This window comes from Phoca vitulina, unplaced genomic scaffold (assembly GCF_004348235.1).
Source record: "Phoca vitulina isolate PV1807 unplaced genomic scaffold, GSC_HSeal_1.0 scaffold66, whole genome shotgun sequence".
In the NCBI taxonomy this organism is placed as follows: domain Eukaryota; kingdom Metazoa; phylum Chordata; class Mammalia; order Carnivora; family Phocidae; genus Phoca; species Phoca vitulina.
Genome location: NW_022589769.1, coordinates 3,312,464 through 3,336,426, shown reverse-complemented (window position 1 = coordinate 3,336,426; position 23,963 = coordinate 3,312,464). Strand labels below are relative to the sequence as shown.

Below are 23,963 nucleotides of genomic sequence, written 5' to 3'. Positions count from 1 at the left end.
AAGTCAATTATCATATGGTTTCACTTATTTGTGGAACATAAGGAATAGCACAGAGGACACTAGGAGAAGGAAGGGAAAAAGGGGGGGGGGGAATTGGAGGGAGAGATGAACCATGAGAGACTATGGACTCTGAGAGACAAACAGGGTTTTAGAGGGGAGGGGGGAGGGGGGATTGGTTAGCCTGGTGATGGGTATTAAGGAGGGCACGTACACTGCATGGAGCACTGGGTGTTATATGAAAACAATGGATTGTGGATCACCACATCAAAAACTAATGATGTATTGTATGGTGACTAACATAACAATAAAATTAAAAAATAAAAAAAATAAAAAAATAAAGAGTGATTGGAATAGTAAACAAAAATAATAATTTATGTCAACAAATTCAACAACTTAGATAAAAGGGACACATTCCTTGTGAAGGTAACTTACAAAACTGATATGAGAGGAAATAGAAAAATCCGAATTGCCCCTTACCTATTAAAGAATTGAATTTCAAGAAAAAGTCTTCCTACAAAGAAAGCTCCTTTCCCAGATAGTCTTCAGAGATGGATTCTATCAAACATTTAAGGAAGTAAAAAAATCTTACACGGACTTTCAGAAAACAGGGGAAGGAATGCTTCCCAATGCATTTACTGAAGCTAGCATAAATATGATACCAAAGCAAATAAAGATACTACAAGAAAAAAATTCAGTGAATGTATACTGAAGACTATATTTAAATTTTATATGAAAAATATAAACAGATACCAAACTCTAATGATACCCCTGCTGAAATATTTTGGAAGTGTATGCTACAAAGTATATTTTGATACAAAAAAATACATTAGTATTTATGAATGCACCAAATATAAAGATGGCTTAGGAGATGAACAGATTGACAGATATATGACAAAAATAAACATATTAAAATAGTAAAGGTAGAATTTAGGTGCTGTGTATACAAATGTTCACTGTAAAGGTTTGTCAACTTTGCTGTAGTATCTGTTTGAAACTTTTTATCCTGATAAAATGGTGGGGATCACAAATCACCTCTCTAATCACTTGATGTAAGAAATACAAGTGGCATTTATGTTTGGCCACCTAAGGGTATTTTCTCCAGAGATAGCATCACAAGAACATTCTAAATATAAATTTTTCTTTAAAGCCTTCTTAGTTTGGAAATATATTTCATATCTTAAAATCCAACTACCTATAATGGTGGGTCAGTGAGGCAATTAAAACTCATATGTGTTTATACCAACCTTACAGGCTGTATTACTGGTTAATACATTTGGTTCCAAGCAATTCTTTTGAGAGTGCAATCCTGCTTTAATACGTCTTTGAAGTTTTGATATTTTTGCCTAGAAGAAAAAGAGAAAAACAAATACAAAACCAGAGTACTAAATAATACATAGAGATGGAGGGAAAACTATGTATCTGCCAAACGAGTCTTTTAAGACTTAGACATCCATCCAAATAAATGAGAAATTTTTATATAAGCAAAGATTTACTTTATATAAGCATATAAATGTATTTTATTTTATGTAAGCAAAGATGCCAGGATGACATACAAGAATGGAAGATAAAAACATCAAACTTTTAATTGAGTCATAATAAAATTAATGTTGGTAGGAAGCACCAATCAGCAAGTAATCCTAGAAGAGTAGAACAAAAAAACCCCAAAACAGTTTCAAACACATTGTACAAGCTCTAATACAGGATATATTTTGAATTAAAAGAAACTGCTTACATATTAAGCCTGTCAATTGACACAGAACAATTGACAACAGAAGAACATAGAATAATATTTCCAATTTCATAAGGGTCAGTATTGCTAATAAACTCTATTACCTATGGTACAGTACACCAGGCTTGTGGTCAAGGATCAGATTTGGGTCTCCTTTATTGTTTTCCTTTCCTAATATGTAAAATATCACCAAATTCTACTTCAAATGAAATCAAATGAAATCAGAAACTTACGAAGAGTTCATCAGCTATTGCTTCATGTTTATTCCTGCACTGTGTCTTCCCAATGCGTTCGGTCAATTCTTCCAGCTTATTATCAAATAGTTTGTAATTTATACTATAGATCTCCTGTCGAATCAAATGTTTGACCTAGAATTTTAAAATAAAAACCAGAACACCCCATGTTTCAAATTTAAAAGCAATTTTATTTTCTACTCCTTAAAAATAGCTTTGTTCTTTTCTGGATTTATTGTAACTGATAAAATATACATTTTTCACATTTTTATGTTTATATTACCAGAAGTTTGAATATCAAATTTAGCGAAACACACCCAGGATCTAATATTACCAGAAGTTTGAATATCAAATTTAGCAAAACACACCCAGTATCTAAATATATGGATATGTTAGAACATAAATTTATTCTCCCAGTGCTAATTTTTGTTTCCTACAGTTTCAGCTGAATTCCATAATACATATTAAAGGAAAGGTAAAAGCCTATATTGCATTTATATTTTTTAATGAGCATAACTGAAACCAAGTATTCCACAAAAAGGAACTCCACTTATCTGAAAGCCAGAGCCCAGTGAAAATGGTTGGTTGGTCTATAGTGGATATGAAGCAAATTATGAAAGTCCAAGCCTTGACCCAGCCATTAACAAAGCTATATGACCTTTGGGAAGTCACAACACCTCTCAGCTTCATCTTCCTTGCCCACATATGGGTAGGTAATACAGTGTTGAACGTGTGATGCTAATAGGATTTTTATAAGGGTATAAAAGATAAATATATGAAAGAGCTCCAGAAAATAGAAAACAGTGAATTGATATAAAGGAAATAAATATGCAAGGTAATCGACTTTACTTGCATAGGTTTTTTAGGGGGTGACTTTCTATTGTTAAAATGGAGAGAAGTCAGGACTAATTAGGTAGTGACTAATGCTATTTGGCATCATGCACGCTATTCTAACAGTAGCTATCACATGAAACATTAATGCATTTCATTATCTGGCTGTTTTTTAGAAAACAGACGGGCCTATTCTCAGGGAGCATAATTAATCTCAATGCCCACTGATATGAATAGCTCTGCTCAGCCATATATTCAGAAATATCCACTGTAATTTTCTGCTGAATTTGTATCCTCCTGTAAGCTGCTTTCGTAACAGAGTAGGTAGTGTTTCTTAATAACAAAACCTGTCATGATACGCCCAAGGTATTTATTAGTAATATTTGTATCTTTCCCCTAAATTCTTGCTTCTTGGTGTTTGAAATTGGAACACAAAGCTTCTGTGTTAAACTCTTTTATACTGATATCACTGGGATGATTAGGGTTATTCAACAATTTTGATTATTCCCAAGGTTTTTCCTTCTCATTTCCAATTGTTCTTGCTCTTCAACATCATCTACTTGATTTTTTTTCTGTAATGCTTAACATTTCTTCAGTGATTTCTTAACATTAGACATGATTATCATTTTTACTGTCAAACTTTTAAGTATTTGATTCAACTAGTAAGTGCTCAAAATAACATACTATTTTTACTAACAGGTGAAAACCACCCATATGTGGTTTTTATGGATTACTACAGCCTTGCCAGTTCAGTGGCTGGGTCAACATGTAAAGCTCAAACTCAGATGAATCTTGGAGAAACTTTCTAAATGTTCTGAATGTGGAAATACTGTTTTGCTAACAAGCGGAGATCACACGGTGTTTGTGAAACTTCCCTGGTAACACACGGGATATTTGTTTTTTTTTAAAAGATTTATTTATTTGACAGAGATAGCGAGAAATGGAACACAAGCAGGCGGAGTGGGAGAGGGAGAAGCAGGCTTCCTGCAGCGCAGGGAGCCCGATGTGGGGCTCGATCCCAGGACCCTGGGATCATGACCTGAGCCGAAGGCAGACGCTTAACGGCTGAGCCACCCAGGCGCCCCCGGGATATTTGTTAAAATCACAGATTCCTAGGCCCTAGCCTGGATTCACCAAAGAGAATTTCCTGGAAAAAGGCCTGGAAAGCTGTCTAATTAACAGGCACCTCCAGTAATTTTTATTAGGTAAGTTTGAGAAAAGAGTAGCCTAAAACAACAGTCTTCAGCTATGAGGGAGCTCAATAAACCACAATTTAAACAAGTAAGTACTCTTGGTGATTCAGATGGAGGCAGACTCTTAAAACTTGGTTATTTAAAAGGACTAAATGCCCATCCACAGATTGTTACTCTTGGTTAGATTGGACATTTCTCATTTAGTGGCGATGTTACTCATAAAAAAGGAAGACCCAATAACCTCCACCAAATACCTCATAAATGTCTTCTGCTGATGGTAATGTGTCCCAAATTATGTTATCTGATGGAAATCCTAGGTACAATTTGCAGATGGCAGCAAAAGTAGCCTAAAGATTGGAGAAAGACTAGCAATTATATATTTTCAATCTGCCTCAACTTTCTAAGATGGTGGGTAGAGTGAATAACTTGGACTTTAGAAGAAAAACTCCTCCACTTCAGTAATTTAATTGGAATCAGCAAGGCCAAGATCCTTATAAAAACCTCAAAAAAGAAGAGTCAACAGCTCTGAGACTCTCTCAGGGAAGAATAATGTCAGAATGCTAGCCCTATTCCACTGGGATTCAAACTAAAAAAAAACCCCAAATAGATGTGGTTTAGAGAGTTAACTGTTTGCACAGGAATTAAAATATCAAATGATGGAAAGCTAGCTATTTGGAGATAGGTAAAAAGATAGTAATTAGCTAAAACCCAAGATGTCTCTGAAGAATGTGCAAGAAACTTCAGGGAGGAGGGTGGTGGTGGTTGAGAAAACAAAATAAACTGCATTCCTCAAACCTCGTTGGGAAGGACCATTTTCTGTGTCAACTCAGACCAAGTATTTTGTGAGACACATAATAGTAATGAATGAAAACTGATTTTTCCATGCCAGCGACACCAAAATATTCAAAGATTAAATTTTTTCTTCATATGTTCCTATCAGAACTTATTTCTAAATTCAGCTACTAATCAATGGGAATAAGACTGGAATCCCAAACTTTTTTCTTAAGCTAGATCTATGCTCACCATAATTCTGCCACCTCTTTCCTGCAAATAACAGAATATTTACATATTTTTTTATTAGTGTTTCCTTTGGTCTTCCTGGAAGAAAAGACAAAGTAGAAAGGGAAAAACTGCTACTCACCTTTCATGCTGGTTCTGCATGAATCTTTCAAAAAGGTTTCCATTTATTTATTATGTGAATACATATTCATATAATATGTAACTATATAATTATAATGGTCTGTTTTAGAAAACAGTAGTGTTTTTGTTTCTGAAACAGCAGGATAGTTTGGCTTAAAACATTTTGGTCCATTATAGTTGACAGACATTAATCTACTACATAATGACTTTCAGTTGAATAATTCTAGTGGTAGTAAAATACCAAAACATGATGGTTAAAACAGGTCCTCATTACAGGACCTATTAAAGTTGAAGTTCATTACACTTAAACTCAAGAGTTGATCAAACATGGGAAGCTGTAGTACAATGAAATAAAATGGGGCAAAATGAAAGCAAAATGTGCATTTGATGATGCTATAAAACAAAGTATCAGAAAATCCAACAAATCTGTGTAAACCTGGAAATTAGGGCAAGTAAACCCGAATGCAGCAGAACTTTATGATGGACTTCTGGGTTGTCTGAGTCTATGAAGTAGGGGTCAATTGTGATAAGGTATACAAATGGCTGTAGCTGCAGATCAGAGAACCCAAAGACCAGAACAAAAGACACTGAATTATTTAGCAAAGCTTAAGGTCACGCACTGTCTGACTTTCTAAGAGATTTAAATGTAATATTGACTAAAAAGTCCATTCTCTTTCTACTACAGCACTCTACCTACACATGATTCTCTAGGTTACTCTACATGTTTTGGTAATGTAAACAATTATCTTTCCCTAATATCTCCATCAGTTGATTCCATTTTCATATACAACTTTTGCACCAAGTGAAAGTCTTCTGTACTAAATCATCGTGGAGATCAATTAACTTTTACCATTTTTTACTCATCAGAAGTTTCTGAAGCAAATATATAAGCCCCAATATTTTACCTGTTCCAGCAATGCTGTTTGCTTTTCCAGAGCTACACAAATATTTTCATTAATTTGCTCTGAAGTTTTCATGCGCTTAACATTTTCTTTGTTTTCTGAAAACATCCTCTTCTTTTGATTATGGCCTTGGGGAAATGGAAAGATCAGGAAGTAAAAATATTCCTTCTAAGGAAGGAAACAAGGGAATTCTCTAATCCAGGGACTAAGGAAATAGAAAAACTAAAATGTGACCAAGGCAGCATTTTTTAGAAAATGTAATTGTCTAAAAAATTGTGATAAACTAACCTTAAAAAAATGATTATCTTAGGTTCTTAGGTAGGATTCTGGTCTCAGATACACTTTCCTTTCAACTTCATTTAATACCTATTTAATACCAACAAGAACTGAATAAATTATAGCATTTCAATCCTCTAGTTACTTCAGTGGTCTTACATTATTTTTATACAGTTACTTAGGCAGTCCTACATATTTTTAATAGGTGATCCTATTATTTTTAAATAATTTTAAATCCATCTTATTAAATGATCACTATGTAGCCTAGACAAGAACACAAATAAAATTTATCCTACAAAATGTTTTCCTTATATTTCATTAACTTACAAAAAAATCCTACTTCAAATGAAATTTATTTTTGCTATTTTAATAATTTTATAACTCTAGAATTTCATTGGTTAACTATTTGATGTTTCTCTGTCACTCCACGCATACACATACGTATGTTTATGTGTATATATACCTATTATCTATCAGCCAGGTCAATTCTATGGAAAGAAATGAGTTCACTAATGATTAAAAAAACTCTTTCAACTAGCCTTCTTATTAATCTAATAAATAAAACTTCAAAATAAGAAGAGATGTAGATGAAATAAACCAAACAACTGCCATAAGTCACCTTTTGATTTTTTTGTACTCTCAAGGGAAAGCGACTGATTCCTTCTTTGCCAGAATTTACTTCCCTTCAGATATGGAGGATACCATTTCCCCCTCCTCACCCTAAATGGTTGAGAAACAAGATACTCTGAAACGATTAATGTTATCATTTACTTTTTTCCTGGCTACAGACACTCTATGGTTTCTGTATCTGAGGCTAAAAAACATCCCCCAAAAGGAAAGTGACTATGACTATTTTAATTTCTCCAAAAGATGCATAAGTATACACTTACTGTTATTACTATCAGTGTCAAGTGCTGACAGCCGTGTTGAGTCTATACTTTCAAAATTTGAAATGCTGGAATGACAGGTTCTACAGGATTCTTCACTTTTCAAAATGTCAGTAGCACAGTTACTGGAAATGACTGAATTCACCAACTTAGGTATTTTATCAACAGGCAGAAAACGGGTATCTGAACTTAAAATTAAAATGTCACTTTGTCTTTTATCACATGACTCAGAATTGGAGTTTGTTTCTAAATAAGAAACTATCTTGTCGATTCTCTTATCATCCAAGGTGTTGTTTACTGTAGTTTTTGGCATTTGAACCATACCACTCAATACACTAGATGGACAACAAATGGATTTCACATTACAATCTTCTTCATGTCGTTCAAAATAGGATCTTGTTATATCTGTCTGACATTCAATATGGTTTTCAGAAGTGTTCTGTGAATCTTTTGCCTCTTGTGTAAAGAGTTTCCTGGAAGATTCTATTGTTTTGCTTGGCTTTTGGTAAGGGCACACAACTTGTTCTTCAATGTATTCCAATCTTGTTTCTGAATCAACAATTTCTAGTGGTTTCATTACATTCTGAGAAAACGCTTTACTTTTCTCTGAGCATACTGAATTTTTGTTAGAGTCCAATAAGGAAGCATCATTTTCAGAATGTCCTTTTTTGCTCTTTATGACACCAGTACTTGAATTCTGATTACCACTTGACACATTATTCCCAGTTGCTGTTTTCAGTGCTTCAGCATTCTTTGACTTATTCAGGATCTCTACTTGCTTCCGGCAACTTGCAGGCATTGTTTTTTTGGCTTTTAGTATCTTCCGCTTACTTCTATCTGGACTTGCCATCTTTTATACCCTAGAATTTAAAATACCATATTTAAATGCACTTCTCTAACAGACAGAAGCTTATTTATTTGTAATATTAACGTTCAGACTATTTCTAGAGATTTAGATAATTATTTTTCTTGAAAATTACATCCATTTTCATCTGTCACTGAAAATGTACAAGTAATTTTAATTTTTTTCTATAAATCTAAACTATAGAAATTCAAACTTTATATTGCCAGTAAGCCTCTACTTGATACTAAGCCTGTTAATTTTATCTGGCCACTTTTTGTCTCACCTCACTGCCATAACCACTGAAGTCTGGTTTCAATTATCCAAGCAGGCCATACCTTATATAATCTAAAGATTAAATTGCATTTTTTTCATAAAAACAAAACTCAATGTTTTGCAAAGAATTTTCCATTTTCTATACCTAGTGGCACCATCTTAAAGTTTTCCTAATGTTCAAATTTCCAAAATAAATGGTACTGCAGGAGTATTCCCAAAAGTTTGGAGTATAAAATGAGTGCTAAAGATACACAACATGATGCTACTTCAAACAAGAAAGCCAATTTAGCTTTTAATTATTTTTCATAATTTAATAAAAATCTACATAGCAGAGAAAAATATTTTAGTGTTTCTCTCCCATTATATCAAGTCTGATCTAAACTGTAGGTAGGTAGGTAAGTGGTTTAAAGGAAATAACTGTGAAGTTACAAGGCAATCAAAGGCATAATAAAAACAACAAAAAAAGAAAAAAATATATATGTACGGGCATCATAGGCCAGTTATCTAACAAAGTATAGAGAACTTACTAAACTGAAAAGACAGAATCTAGGACTTTTGAAGGCACAAATAACCCAGTCAAAGCTACCTGAATAATTTTTTCATTTATCACTATACCTTACTTGAAGCTTTCCTTTACTATATCCTTTTAATTTACCATATCATTTGATCAGGAACAGTTCCAGGATTTGTGAGACCTGAAGTTTGAGGTGAATATTTATTTAGAACAAGAAAAAAAAAATCACAACAAATTCAAATTTTAAAAACCTGTCTGTCATGTATAGGGGGGCCTGGGTGACTCAGCCGGTAAGCATTGACACTTGCTCTCAAGGTCATGTGTTCAAGCCCCGTGTTGGGCTCCACACTGGGCATGGAGCCTACTTAAAAAACAAACAAACAAAAACTCCAAAAAACAAAAACAGACCTGTCATGTATTTTAAAAAAAAATCACAAAATCCAAAAAAATAGCATACTTTCATTAATTAAGGGCCTGATTCAATATAAGGTTTTTCCCTATAGGACTACATATTTGATTGCCTCTTCATGAACACAATTTTTGCAGTATTTCCCATAGAGAGAATGAACAAACTAAATCTTTCTTCTAGCATGGCTGATTAATTTTTTCTTTTTAAGTATGCTCCATGCCCAGCAGTGTGGAGCTCAATGCAAGGCTTGAACTCATGATCCTGAGATCAAGACCTGAGCCCAGATCAAGAGTTGGATGTTCAACCAACTAAACCACCCAGGTGCCCCATTAGCATGGTTGATTAAATTTTAACTGATAATCAGGATGCATAAAACAATCAGCTTCATGTAAAGACATACTTTTTGTTGGTACTGCTATAGCTATGTGCCCTATAAACACAAAAATTCTTACTTTATTTTAAAGACAGAATTCCTATCAAAAAAAAAAATGTAGTGAATTTTTAATTGAATATGCTATTATTTTTTTAACAAAAAGAGAAGTTCTTTTGACTAGAAATCCATGAGAACTAAATCCTTTACTTATGTTTTTAAACATCAGGTAATTGGAATATTTTTTCCTGACTACCTCTGGCTTCATAAATTTCAATTCGTGGCTTCTTCACTCATATATTGCAGGGGCCAGGCACTGTAGACCATCACAATCAGGCCAACAGGCAATAATTACCTACGTTCAAAAGTGACTATGAACCACAAATGTATCCTATTAAACCCACACTAAGTATATTCCCAATCACAAACTGCCTGAAGCTATTCTACTCCCAGGTGACACAAAGGTAAGGAGAAATCAAGATGAAGAGAAACAGTAGTCTTAAATGATTATAGTTGAAATATCTTATTTTATAAATCTTACAGAAACTACCAACCATGTGAATACACTGCTATGGTCCTTTCTCAGGGCCTTTAGAAAAGGCCCAAACTAGTGAAAAGCCCTGAAAACTTTGGGGTAAATATGCCTCTACATTTGATGCACACATGACATGTAATGTCCATTAATTATGAAGTATGACAATGTATGAAAATACTGAATATCTTTGAACCACCCACCATTCAGCCAAATACCACCAGTAACTTGTATCTATCCAAGGTTTCCCACACCATGCCTCTTCCCCCTCTTCCCCAGCCTAAGGTAATTTTGTATCCTAAATTTTGAGTTTATACTTCTATTACTTTTTAGGTTAGTTTCATTATAAATGTGATGTGTAAACAATACAGTTTAATTCTACTTACTTTCAAGCAAACTATATAGTTTTCTTTTTCTTTTTTTTAAAGATTTTTTTTTTTTTAAATTTATTTGACAGAGAGAGAGATAGCGAGAGAGGGAACACAAGCAGGGGGAGTGGGAGAGGGAGAAGCAGGCTTCCTGCCGAGCAGAGAGCCTGATGTGGGGCTCGATCCCAGGGCCCTGAGATCATGACCCGAGCCGAAGGCAGGCGCGTAACGACTGAGCCACCCAGGCACCTCAGACTATAGTTTTCTAACACGTTTCTTCATGCATATCCCCAGACTCATCCATGAAATTGTGTGTATCAGTAATTCATACATTTTAATGGCATCATAATGATCCATTGGGTCAATATAACAAAACTTGTTTATCTAGTTCTCTGTGAAGGATATTTGAGTCATTTACAGTTTTCTTTTTCTTACTAACATTATTGCTACGACTACTGTTTCAAGGTGCATGTCTATAAATATTTTTTGAGTGGATTTGTTGGGTAGCAATAAGATATACAAATGTTCAAATTTTCAAGATAGTCAAATTATTTTCCAAAGCAGGTATACCAATATACACCCCTACAGGCAATGTATGAGTTACCACTATCCACATCCTCTCAAGCCTTTGGTATTGCCAGATTTAATTTTTACCAATCTACTTGGATATGGATATATATCTCACGGTCTTAATTTGCATTTCCCTAATTAGTAGCATCTTCCTATGTTTATTGGCTATACATATTTCCTTATCTGCAAAATTCCTGGTTATATCTTGCTTATTTTGTTTTTGACTGGTCTGTCTTTTCTCATTTATTTTTTAAGAGAACTTAATATATTATGAATAATAATCCTCTGTCAATCATTTGTTTTATGAGTTACAAGTATGTTCTCTCATTTGTGGTTTGTCTTTGGATCTTCCTAATTTTAATACACATTTCTTTTTTTTTTCTTTAATGGCTAAACTTTAATCTCTTTGAGAAATCCTTCCCCACCTCTAGGTAATATGTGAAACAGTGAGGCCTACTGGTGGTATAGAAGCCTTCTGATCTAAGTTATCTCAGGACACAGACATGCACCATGGTGTGCAATTATAAAAATACGTAATCTAAAAGCAGACCTGAGTGAATATATAATAGGAATACTTGCTCAGAGAGAATTATTTTTTTTAATTTTATTTTATTATGTTATGTTAGTCACCATACATTACATCATTATTTTTTGATGTAGTGTTCCATGATTCATCATTTGCGTATAACACCCAGCGCTCCATTCAATATGTGCCCTCCTTAATACCCATCACTGGGCTAACCCATCCCCCCATCCCCCTCCCCTCTAAAACCCTCAGTTTGTTTCTCAGAGTCCATAGTCTCTCATGGTTCGTCTCCCCCTCCGATGTCCTCCCCTTCATTTTTCCCTTCCTAGTATCTTCTTCTTCTTTTTTTTTTTTACACATACAATGTATTATTTGTTTCAGAGGTACAGGTCTGTGATTCATCAGTCTTGCACAATTCATAGCACTCACCATAGCACATACCCTCCCCAATGTCCATCATCCAGCCATCCCATCCGTCCCACCCCCAACCACTCCAGCAACCCTCAGTTTGTTTCCTGAGATTAAGAATTCCTCATATCAGGGGCGCCTGGGTGGCTCAGTCATTAAGCGTCTGCCTTCGGCTCAGGTCGTGATCCCAGGGTTCTGGGATCGAGCCCCGCATCGGGCTCCCTGCTCGGCGGGAAGCCTGCTTCTCCCTCTGCCACTCCCCCTGCTTGTGTTCCCTCTCTCGCTTTGTCTCTCTCTTCAAATAAATAAATAAAATCTTAAAAAAAAAAAAAAAAGAATTCCTCATATCAGTGAGATCATAAGATACTTGTCTTTAGAGAGAATTATTTTTAAAGTTTATAAACATGAGAAAATTGGTCATAACAGTGTGCAACTTGTTAGCTTATAAAACTCAGGGCACTATGGAGAGGTATTTCACTTGGAAAACCTCTGCATCAGTATGCTTAGGGAAAAATAAGTAAAACTGCCAGTAAAAGGCTCAGGGAAGTTAAGTACTGGTAACTGCCTAAAAGATAAATGACAATTTACATACTGTAGAGAGGTTTAGTGAAATTTATTATTGGGAGAATAAAAATAAAAGACAGTCTAATTGGGGATCCCTGCCATCATCAGAACTTCTCTCTTCAACCAGCTCCCTTGCTGTCAAATAAGCAACATTTCACACAGATCTTTAAAATCATGGTACTATCCAGCAGCACAAGTTAGGAAAGAGAAGTCATCTATATTTTCTCAAGTTTTAAAGATCTGTCTTTTATTATTTAAGTCCTAAATCCATCTAGAATTGATTTTAGAATATACTGAGGAAGGTATCTAATTTCATTTTGCCCTCAGGTGTATAATTAATTGTTGGAGAGTATCCTGTTAATTTTGAACTTTAAAAATGTTACCTTTCATTCATCTGATGATATAACTCCTGCTGAACGTCCCATCAATTTGTTTCAGATGTGTTTTGTAAAACTTATTGAAAATATTTTAGCCTAATGAATCTTTTAATAGAATTTAATCCATTTACATTTAATATTGCCACTAAAGCTTTAACTTACACTTGGTGTTATGCCTTCTGATTTTCATAGCGTTTTGCTGTTATATTTTACTTTCTATTGTTTGATATCTCCATATTATACTCAAACATGAAAATGTCCTTTTTATTTTATTTTTTTAAAAGATTTTATTTATTTATTTGACAGAGAGAGACACAGCGAGAGAGGGAACACAAGCAGGGGGAGTGGGAGAGGGAGAAGCAGGCTTCCCGCAGAGCAGGGAGCCAGATGTGGGGCTCGATCCCAGGACCCTGAGATCATGACCTGAGCCGAAGGCAGATGCTTAACGACTGAGCCACCCAGGCGCCCCTGTCCTTTTTATTTTATAAGGTCTACATATGCTTCATGATTCCATGGATTCTAGTATATTAAAAGTTTTCTAAAAGCATTTCAGCCAGTGTTTCAGTAACTATTCAAGTAAAGAGTAAAACAATATTATTTAAATATATATTATCTTAAACTATTCAAGGGGTGCCTGGCTAGTTCAGTTGGAAAAGCATGTGACTCGATCTCTGGGTCATGAGTTGGCGCCCCACATCGGGTGTAGAGATTACTTAAATAAACAAAACTTAAAAAGTATTCAAACTTTACATCCCAGATTTTTACCTTACTTTTATGTTATATATACTTTCAACAATAATTTTGGATATTTACATTCTGCTTCAAAGCCAAAATTGGCTATTATTAATAAATCTGCTATCAACATTCATGTGTAAGTTCCTGTGCAGACATGTTTTCATTTCTCTTGGTTATATGTCTATATGGAACTGCTGAATCATACTGTAACTCCATATTTAATCTTCTGAGGAAAAGACTATTTTCAAAACCATCTGGACCAATTTACATTCACAACAGTAGTGTATGAGGGATTTTGTTTTAGTATCTCTTCATCAACACTCATTATCTCTTTTCCAGTAGAGTCATCTTGGTGAGAGTAATGTGGTACCTCATTGTCATTTTGATTTGCATTTCCTTGATGGTTAATGATGCTGCTTATTGTTCCAGCACCATTTGAAAAGGCCATTCTTTCCTCCAATGAATTGTTATGGCATTCTTGTCAAGACCAATTAATTTAAATCTTAAGGTTTATTTAAGGATTCTCAGTTTTATCCCACTGATATATAGGTCTCAATTACTGTAGTTTTCTGTTAAGTTTTAAATTTAAGATATGAGTCCTCAACTTTGTTTTTGAGGATTGTTTGCACTATTCTGAGTTCCTTGAATACATATATGAATTTCAGGATCAGATTAACAATTTCTGCAAAGAAGGCTACTGGACTTTGATAGGGATTGTGTTGAACCTAGATAGATCAATTTAGGGAGTATGGCAACCTCAATTTTATCAAGTACTCTGATCCATGAACATGATAGTCTTTCCATTTACTTAGGTATTTAATTTCATTCAAAGGTATATTGTAGTTTTTAGAGTTTTGCACTTCCTTTTGATACTGCTGTAAATGAAACTATTTTTCTTAATTTCATTTTTGGATTATTCATTCTAAGTACATGGAAATACAACAGAATACTGTATATTGATCTCGCCTGCAACACTGTTGACCTTGTTTTTATATCTAGTTTTAGCTCTAGTTTTTTCTACAAACAAGATCCTATCATATGTTGGTAGTTTTATTTCTTCTTTCCTGGTCTTGATGCTTTCTATTTCATTTTCTTGCCTAGTCCGACTAGAAACTACAGTACAATAACAGAAGTGCCAAAAGTTGACATCCTCCTCTTGTCTAACTTAGGGGGAAAATCTTCAGTCTTTAACCATTCTATATGGCATTAGCTGTGGATTTTTCTCAGATGCCCTTTATCAGGATAAGGAATTTCCTAACTATCTCTACTTTGTTGAATGCTTTATTGTAAAGGAGCATTGTATTTTGTTAGAAAATATCTTGGCATCTATTAACATCATCATATGGCTTTGTTTTCCATTATATTGATATGGTAGATTACATTCATATATTTTTGGATGTGAAACCAGCCTTGCATTCCTGGGATAAATAGCACTTGGTCATGGTGTATAATCCTTTCTCTGGGTTGCTAGATTGAATTTTTACTATTTTGCTGAGGATTCTTGCATCTATATTCATAAGAGATTCTGTTCTGTAGTTTTCTTATGAGGTCTTTGTCTGATTTTGTTATCAGAAGAATACTGGCCTCCTGGCCTCACAGAATGATTAGGGAACTGTTCCTTCCTCTTCTATTTCTTAAAAAAATTTGAAAAAAATTGGTATTTTTATATGTTTTGTAGAATTCAACAATAAAGCCATCTGATACTGGCCTTTTCTGTGTTTTTTTTTTTTTTTTTAAATTTTATTATGTTATGTTAGTCACCATACAATACATCATTGATTTTTGATGTGGTGATCCACGATCCATTGTTTTCGTATAACACCCAGTGCTCCATGCAGTACCTTTTCTGTGTTCTAATTCAGTCCCTGTACTTGTTATAGGCCTGTTCAGATTTTCTATTTCTTCTTGCGTCAGTTTTGTTCATTTGGGTCTCTTTAGGAATTTGTCTATTTCAACCATTTAATTGACTGGCATAGAAGTGAATTGTTCTATAGTATTCTCATCATTTTTTGTAACTTCTGGAAGTCGGTACTAATGCTCCCTCTTTCATTCCTGATTTCAGTTATTTGAGTCTCTTTCATATTCAGTCTAGGTAAAGATTTGTCATTTTGGTCTTTTTGAAAAATAACTTTTGGTTTCCTTGATTTTCTCTATTTTTTCTTTCTTAATTTTATTACTTTCTGCTGTAATCTTTATTATTTCCTTCATTCTTCTGACTTAGGTCTAGTTTGCTCTTCTTTTTGTATTAAGAGTAAGTCAGGTTATTGACTTGAGATCTTTATTTTTTTGCCTTTAGAAAAAAAAAAAGTCTCCACACCCATAATGGAGCCCAATGTGGGGCTTAAACTCACAACCCTGAGATCAATACCAGAGCTGAGACTGAGTTGGACACTCAATCGACTGATCATTTAGGTGCCCCGAGACGTTTTTTTTAAATATAGGTGTCCATCACTACAAATTTCCTTTAAAATATATATATATTTGAGAGAGAGAGAGAGAGAGCAAGAGAGTGAGTGAGCACAAGTGGGGGAGAGGGAGAAAGAGCATCTCAAGCAGACTCCCTGCTGAATGTGGAGCCTGATGTGGGGCCCCGATCTCATGATCCTGAGATCAAGACCTGAGCTGAATGAAACCAAGAGTCAGACGTTCAACTGACTGAGCCACCCTGGCTCCCTGACTACAAGTTTCATTCGAAGAATTGCTTTGATTTCACTTCAAAGTTTTGGAATGTTATGTCATTTTCATTCATTTGAAAGTATTTTCTAATTTCCCTTGAGGAGTTCTTTGACCCATAGGTTATTTAGGAGTTGTTTGATTTCCATACAGTTGTGAATTTCTCAAATTTCTTCTTGGCACTGAATCCTAATTTCATTCCACTGTAATCAGAGTGTACTTCATTGATTTCAATCCTTTTAAGTTTGCTGAGGTTTGTTTTATGGCTCTGTATGTCTATACTGGAGAATGTTCTAGGTACATGAGAATGTGTTTTCTGCTGTTATTTCAACTGTTTACAAGAGGTCTCTAAGGTCTACTTGGTTCGTAGTGTTATTCAAGTGCTATTGATCTCCTGCCTAGTTTTCTATTCATTATGAAAGTGCTGTATTGAAGTCACCAACCATTATTATTGAATTGTCTATTTCTCCCTTCAATTCTTGTCAATATTTGTTTTATGTATTTTGGTGCTGTTATTAGGTGTATATAATACATACATACACACATATGTATATATAATTGTTATAACCTCCTGAGGGACTAGTCCTTTTCTTATAAAACATCCCTCTTTACCTTCATATTTTCTACATCTGTTTACCTTTAGTTGTTTTTCTCTTTCAACAGAATTTCAAATTTATAAAGTTCTTCATTATATTCTCTAATTATATTTGTAACATTTGCAAGATCTGTAGTACTTTTCTTTTTTTAAAATGGATGGGGGTGGTGGAGCTCTGGTCAGCCTCAGTCTCCAGCTGTCTTACCTCCTGCACCAGCTTCTTAGCGCATCTGGGCAGATGTCAGGACAGTGAGTGAAGTATATTGACACCCACTGGCCCTGGAGGTTGGTTTTGCAGCAAGCCTGGCCCCAGTGGTCCAGCAGGCTGAAGTCACTCTGGCCCATGGCTGCCTGGCACAGGGACTATGTCAGCTGTTGTTTCTGCCACTGCTCCTTCTTTGTCCTGGTAGCCAGCCAGGCTTCACTGAGCCTGGTGTAATGCTCTTTTTATTCTGATTCTGATATTAGTGACAGTTCTTTTTTCTTCATCATTCTTACTAGAAATTTATCCATTTAATCAATATTTTCAAAGCACTGACTTGGCTTTTCTTTCTATTGTACATAGTGTTCATCATTTCCTGTTGGCATTTTAATTTCATTTTCTTCAGGCTTGATTTGTTGTTTTTTTTTTCTAGCTTGAGATGAAAACTCAGATTTTTAACTTTCAGTTCCTTTCCCCTTCTCACTTTGCATTTAAAGCTATAAAATTTTCCTCTGGTTCTGCTTTAGTTGAATTCTACACATTTTGATAAACCCTACCTCAATTTTAATACTTGGTTCAAAATATTTTCCAATCTCCATTACAATTCCTTCTATGATCTGTGGATTATTTAAAACACTGATTAATTTCCAGGCAATTGCGGATTCCCTATTTATATTTTTGTTGAAAGTTAGCTTAATTGCACTGTAATCAGAGAATATCCTCCAAAATGATTTCAATCTTTTATTTGTTGAGGCTAGCTTCACGGTCAATTTTTCCAAAATCTCCACGTATACTTGAGCAGAACATGTCTTCCAACACTGTTGGGTGTGTTGTTATTATACGTAAATGCCAACTAGTTCAGATTTTTTTAGTTGTGCTGTTCACAATCTTCCAGCTATTAAAAACACTGACTGTAGGTTTGTCTATTTTTTTTTTTTTATTTAATCATTGTGCTTTTTTCTTTATATAGTTTGAAGCTTCACGTAGATACTGATTTGAGTTTCTCTATTCCTGGTGATGGACTGGTTTTCTTCATTATGAAATCTCTCATAATGCTTCTTGTTGAGACAGTATCTTAATACATGTAAGCACTAAATAAATGGCAAGTCTTGTTATATTTTTTAAAAATCCATTGAACCAAATCTTTACCTTCCCTTTACTAAAAAGTGAAACTTGAAAACCAACCAACCTGAGCTAGGTTATATAGCTTGTCCCAGGAAACACAGTTCGGAGCCAGCATTTAAACCCAGGATCTTAAGACACAAAGAAATCTTGTATCACAAGTACAAATCAGGTAAGGAATTATGAAGAGACAGGGTTATCTTCAGGGGTATATAATGGTCAACAAAATGACAAAACTTGATCAACTTGTGCCAGGTGACAATCTCATAATGAGCATGAACTAATCCTTACTGCTCTAAGTGTGGTCCATGGACCAGCTGCATCAGCCACCTTCTAAGTGCTAGTACAATTTTGCTTTTACTTTAAAAACTTTTACCAATGTAATACCATAAAATGAAACAGTATAAAGTGCTCATAATGAAATGAAGTAGTTGCCTGTCAGCACTCCTTAACGCCCAGTGACAGTCAATTTTAACTAACTTAACCATTTGTTTTTTTATATCTCAGTATTTTTAATACGTTCACACTAGTTATTTCTTGTTACAAATTCTAACCATTATCAAATTCCTATACTTACAGATGAGATTTAGCTCTTTTCTACACCCTATGCACCTTTTAATCACATTGGTAGCTAAATCAATACTTAAGTTGTTATAGGCAAGTATTTTCTACATAATCAGACTATCATGATTGTATTATCTTTCCTATATTTTGTTTTTTGTGAAGCTATTGAATTTTATCTACTGATTTCCTATAAACCTATCTTTCACTGTTTTCAAATTCATCAGAACTGTCATCTATCAATGTTTCCCCTTTTTCCCAACTCCTTCAAGGTCATGTTTAAAGATCACCTCTTCAAAAAAGCCTTCCCCCAAGAAAACAACTTCCTTATCTGAATATCCCATTACAAACATATATTTTTAGTCATGAGCTTTGAGAGCAGAGATATGTCTTTACTTTTACATCCCCAGGAAGAGGAGTTTCATATAGCTTTATAAAATGCTGCTTAAATGTATACTCAACTTATAAAGATTAAGTTCTGGAAAGCCAACAAGGGTCATTCTTTCCTTAAAGTACCAAAACAGGCCTCAGGAACTTTTGCCATTATACACACTTGTGACACGGAGATACATTAATGGTACCGCATTTAGTAGATACATTTAGTGCATCTACACAATTAATGGTTAAATGTAGTAAGATCTGTCTATGAACATCCCTTATATCCTAAGAAATTTAATCAGGAGTTCAAAAATTCAAACTACATCTGTTATCTCCCCTACCCAAAAAGTCAGTTATTTCTCCCCAAATATTACCTGACTACAAACTTTCTGTCCTAATGAGATTGGTAAAGCTGAAGAGTGATGAGAAGTTAGGTACCTGGGTCTATAGTAATGCATTTTAAAGGTATCTGTCAAGGTTTAAGACTCAGAGAACAGGGGCGCCTGGGTGGCTCAGTCAGTTAAGTGTCTGACTTTGGCTCAGGTCATGATCTCAGGGTCATGGGATCAAGTGCTAGGTGGGGAGTCTGCTTGTCCCTCCCCCTCTTTCCCTCCTCCTCCCCCTGCTCGTGCTCTCTCTCTCTGATAAATAAAATCTTTAAAAAAAAAAATGGCTCAGAGAACGGAGTATTTAAATGATGCAAGTATATGAGACGAAATAAGATATAGTCCTTTTTTATATTTAATATAATCTCACTCAATGAGAACACTTGTGCATTCAAAGTTATAAAGTTTATTTTTATTTGTAACAACTACCCAATATATTACTTAAAATTTGATTACATGAAATGAAATACATCTGTAAACACCCACTAAAATAGAATTACAGGATATGCACAAAGATGTGAGGGTCACACCGTATTTTCACACCAGAATTCAAGATATTAAGTAGCAAGGAAATATAGTGGACTGAAAGCTGAGGTGATGTACAAGAGTCAATAAGGAAAACTGCAGAAAATTCAAGATGTACCTAGACACACCAGTTCTTAAAAGACGTAAATCATTTCCAATACGACACTGTTCATGCATTTCTGTTGAGGCAGAAGTCAATCTTAGGATGTGGTCTGTACAAATCTGCAGATAAGACTGAGAGTTAAGTAGATTAATTCGATTAGGGTCAGACTCAACATCTCTAAAAACCGAACTGAAGGATAAACTACGAAGGCATACTTCACAAAAGCTGAACTCGATGTAATTAAACCTTGATTCAGAGGCTTCATTTTTGCATTTTCAATAGCTCTCCTGTGACATAAGTTATCTTGGTCTTGACTGTTCTGCACCGTGTTTTTGCAAACACCTATGTCGCGGATCGTTTCCTGGCTACAAATAAACACAGGACAATATCCTCATGGGAAGAGTATGAAATCCCAGGCTGGAGTAACCGAAGTCCGTTTAAAGTGGACAGGACACAAAGTGGTCCAACGTTTTCCTTCTAAAGGGCTACTGAGCACACTTCTTCTACATCTTGACCACACATAAGTCTTTAGGGCAGTGAAAGCTAGCTCGTCCTGGATCCCACAACAGATGCCGGCTCGCCACGTCAGCAGCTTCATCTTCAGGCCCCGTATCAGGCAAAGCTGAAGAAGTCAAGTTTTCCAAGAACAGTCGGACTGGAGTCAGAGACACAAAAGCAAACTAAATGCTTCCTCTGTCTACCCAACACATCCTCCAACTTTGCCGAAATGGGAGGGAAAGCCGGTCAGGTAGGGGCCGGAAGGAGAAAATGGTCTCTGATAAGTAGATATGCACTGTTTTCAAGCTTGTGCGCCAGCGGAAAAGCCATCTCCAGGACGACTGGGCTACAGCTCCCCAGCGCGGCTCAGCGCAACAGGTGTCCGGCACACGTGCGCGCGCCGGCCCCCCAGACCTGGGCCGAGAGATTTCAGGGGGCCCCTCTGTCCCCGGGCCCCCCGCGCCACGACATTTCTCGACGACAGCCTCCCCGCCCCTGGGGAGCCTCGGTGCGGCCCCGCCGGTCCCCGGCTTCTTCAGCCAGCCAGCCAGCGCCGCGCGGGACCGCGGTGCCCCGGCACCGCTAAAAGTAGTCCGGCCGGGCCCCGATCCCGTACTTACTCGGAAGGACAAAACCCTGAGGCCGCCGCCGTGTCCCTCCGCAGCCGCGACCCCCACGCCGGGCGCACGCCGCCGCCGCCGCTCCCCGCACCGCCCCCTCGGGAGGCGCCGCGGACGCGTGCTCTCGCCCGTCGCGGGTGTCCTCCCGGCCGGAGCCCCGGGGCCACTCTGCGGGCGCCTCCCGGTCGGCCCCGTCACCGCGACCGCCCTGCTCGCGCGGCGTCCCCGGGCTTCGGCGCCGGCCCTCAGACAGACGCGCGGCGCCGCGCAACCGCCGACTCGGCCAACCGCCGCTCGCGCGGGGCTCTCGCCCGGCCCCAACGTACCTCCGGCAGCGCCACACCGGCCGCTTCTCTCAACAGAAGCTCAACGAACAGCAACCGCCGCGCACAATAAGGCTCCCGCGAGGACCTGTGGAGGTAAGTCTGCCCGCGCCCGCCCCCCCCGGACTGCCGGCCAATGGCAGCGCGAACATGCGGCGGCCCAGCCAATCAGGGGCGCCCTGCTGGAGTGGGCCGGGCGGGGGAGGGGATAAGCGGCCGGGAAGTGGAAGTCGGCTGCGGGGTGCCGAGAGCTCGTTCGCCGCACCGCTGCTTCTCTGTCGGGGTGTCGTCCGCGCCGCGCGCTGGGCCGTTGCTCTGAGTGACTCGCGCGACGCGGTGGAAAGTTTTCCGAAAGTCGTGACCCGGGAAACTTTGTTTACAAAATCGACTTGAATTTTCAGAATATTGCCTTTATAAAAACTCATTCACCTGAATTACGGAGTTTTGGGACGACTCCTAAATTTTGCGACACAGGCGAGTGGGCCGAGCCCAGTTGTGTTTTCTTGAGTCTTTTGAATTGTCCTGGGATCCTGCCACCTTAGGCTGCGTCAGATTTCGTGAGGCACATAATGGCCCTTCATGAGATTGCTGTGTGTTCAGTCAGTTCTGAGTGCCCTCTCTGTGCTCACGGCAGGGAACGAACTTAACCGTCATTTGTGTGATAAAGCTCTTCTAGTCGCGGAGGGGAGAGCTACCGGTCTTCTAATAGCTACTGGCTGCAAGAGAAACGAGACAAGGCCAGACGTTCCAGAAAGCTGGGTCATGAACACAATAACGTACCCAATGGGGGGCGCCTGGGTGGTTCAGTTGGTTGGGCGACTGCCTTCAGCTCAGGTCATGATCCTGGAGTCCCGGGATCGAGTCCCGCATCGGGCTCCCTGCTCAGCGGGGAGCCTGCTTCTCCCTCTGACCCTACCCCCTCTCATGTACTCTCTCTCTCTCTCTCTCATTCTCGCTCTCTCAAATAAATAAATAAATCTTAAAAAAAAAAAATAACGTACCCAGTGGGTTCCCAAAATCTGGTCCAGGGATTTTTTTTTGGGGGGGGGTCTGCAAAGTCAATACTATTTTTATAATAGACATTATTTGCCTTTTTCATTCTGTTGGTCTCAGGTGTGTCCAGCGGAATTTTCCAGAAACTTCTGGAAAAGTGTCATTGTGATATTGCAACATGTCAAACGCAGAAACAGGCGAATCCAACAGTCTGAAGTCAAACACTAAGGAAATTGGCAAAAAATGTAAAACAATGCCAATCTTTGCACAAGTTTTTTTGTTTCAGAAAATAATTTTTAGGGCGCCTGGGTGGCTCAGTTGGTTAAGCGACTGCCTTCGGCTCAGGTCATGATCCTAGAGTCCCGGGATCAAGTCCCGCATCGGACTCCCTGCTCAGCAGGGAGTCTGCTTCTCCCTCTGATCCTCCCCCTCTCATGTTCTCTCTCTCTCTCTCTCATTCTGTCTCAAATAAATAAATAAAATCTTTAAAAAAAAAAAAAAAAGAAAATAATTTTTAATATGGTTGAAGGGTGTACATAGGGTTGCTGAGAGAAAGAGAGGGTGTAGGAGGCAAGTGATTTGGAGTCAGATAAGAATTTGGACTTAATTCCAGTGAGTAGACTTCAGAAATGTCATTTAGGGTAATAGTGTATCTTGCCTGCTTTTTTTTTTTTTTTAAAGTAAGCTCTATGCCCAACATGGGACTTGAACTCACGACCCTGAGATCAAGAGTTGCATGCTCTGCGGGCTGAGTCCACTGAGCTTGGGACTTATAAAAAACTATGACACAACAATTGCGTGTTGTTTTAAGCTGCTAACTTTGTAGTAATTGGTTATGGAAAAAGTAGAAAATGAATACTAGCATTCTTTCTCATACCCCTCTCAGCAATCCCAGAGGCAGGGCTGGAATCCCGGGAGCTACGTTTCCCAGATGCCCTATGGCCAGTGTTCTGGATTCATTGACATTTTGCCAAGTAGGATGCACTTCCTGAGATTGAAAGTAGAAGAAAGACATAAATTATTGTTCTGTGTATTTTGTTTGGGCTTTGGCTCTCTTCCCTGCCAGTCCCTGCTCCAGTGATATAAGGCAGCTGTGACAATCAACAGTGTTTTTTCTGAACTTTTCTGACAGCAGCAGCAACTTCCCTACTTTTTGGACCGCAGAAGCCGTGGCACAAACGAAAACCATTGTGACAGTAGCTCCTCCAGCCCTTCCAAAGGCTTCCCCGCCCCCCTGCAAAGGCTTTTAAGCACCTAGTTCTCTGTACCAAATAACATTATGCTTGAAATATCTGCAGTGGTT

The 23,963-nt window shown here is 37.4% G+C and overlaps 1 protein-coding gene across 1 annotated transcript in view; it reads right to left on the bottom strand.

Moving 5' to 3' along the window:
* Window positions 1–21,752, bottom strand: part of ATF7IP2 (activating transcription factor 7 interacting protein 2) — a 55,139-nt gene extending 33,387 nt beyond the window's left edge. Inside the window, exons 1-5 of the mRNA XM_032392215.1 lie at window positions 21,671–21,752; window positions 7,195–8,051; window positions 6,032–6,156; window positions 1,963–2,097; window positions 1,241–1,343 (exon numbers count right to left, since the gene is read on the bottom strand). Coding sequence (XP_032248106.1) covers window positions 1,241–1,343; window positions 1,963–2,097; window positions 6,032–6,156; window positions 7,195–8,041 — 1,210 coding nt within the window. The 5' untranslated portion in view covers window positions 8,042–8,051; window positions 21,671–21,752. The remainder of the gene's footprint in view (window positions 1–1,240; window positions 1,344–1,962; window positions 2,098–6,031; window positions 6,157–7,194; window positions 8,052–21,670) is intronic.
* Between the last annotated feature and the right edge of the window lie 2,211 nt (window positions 21,753–23,963).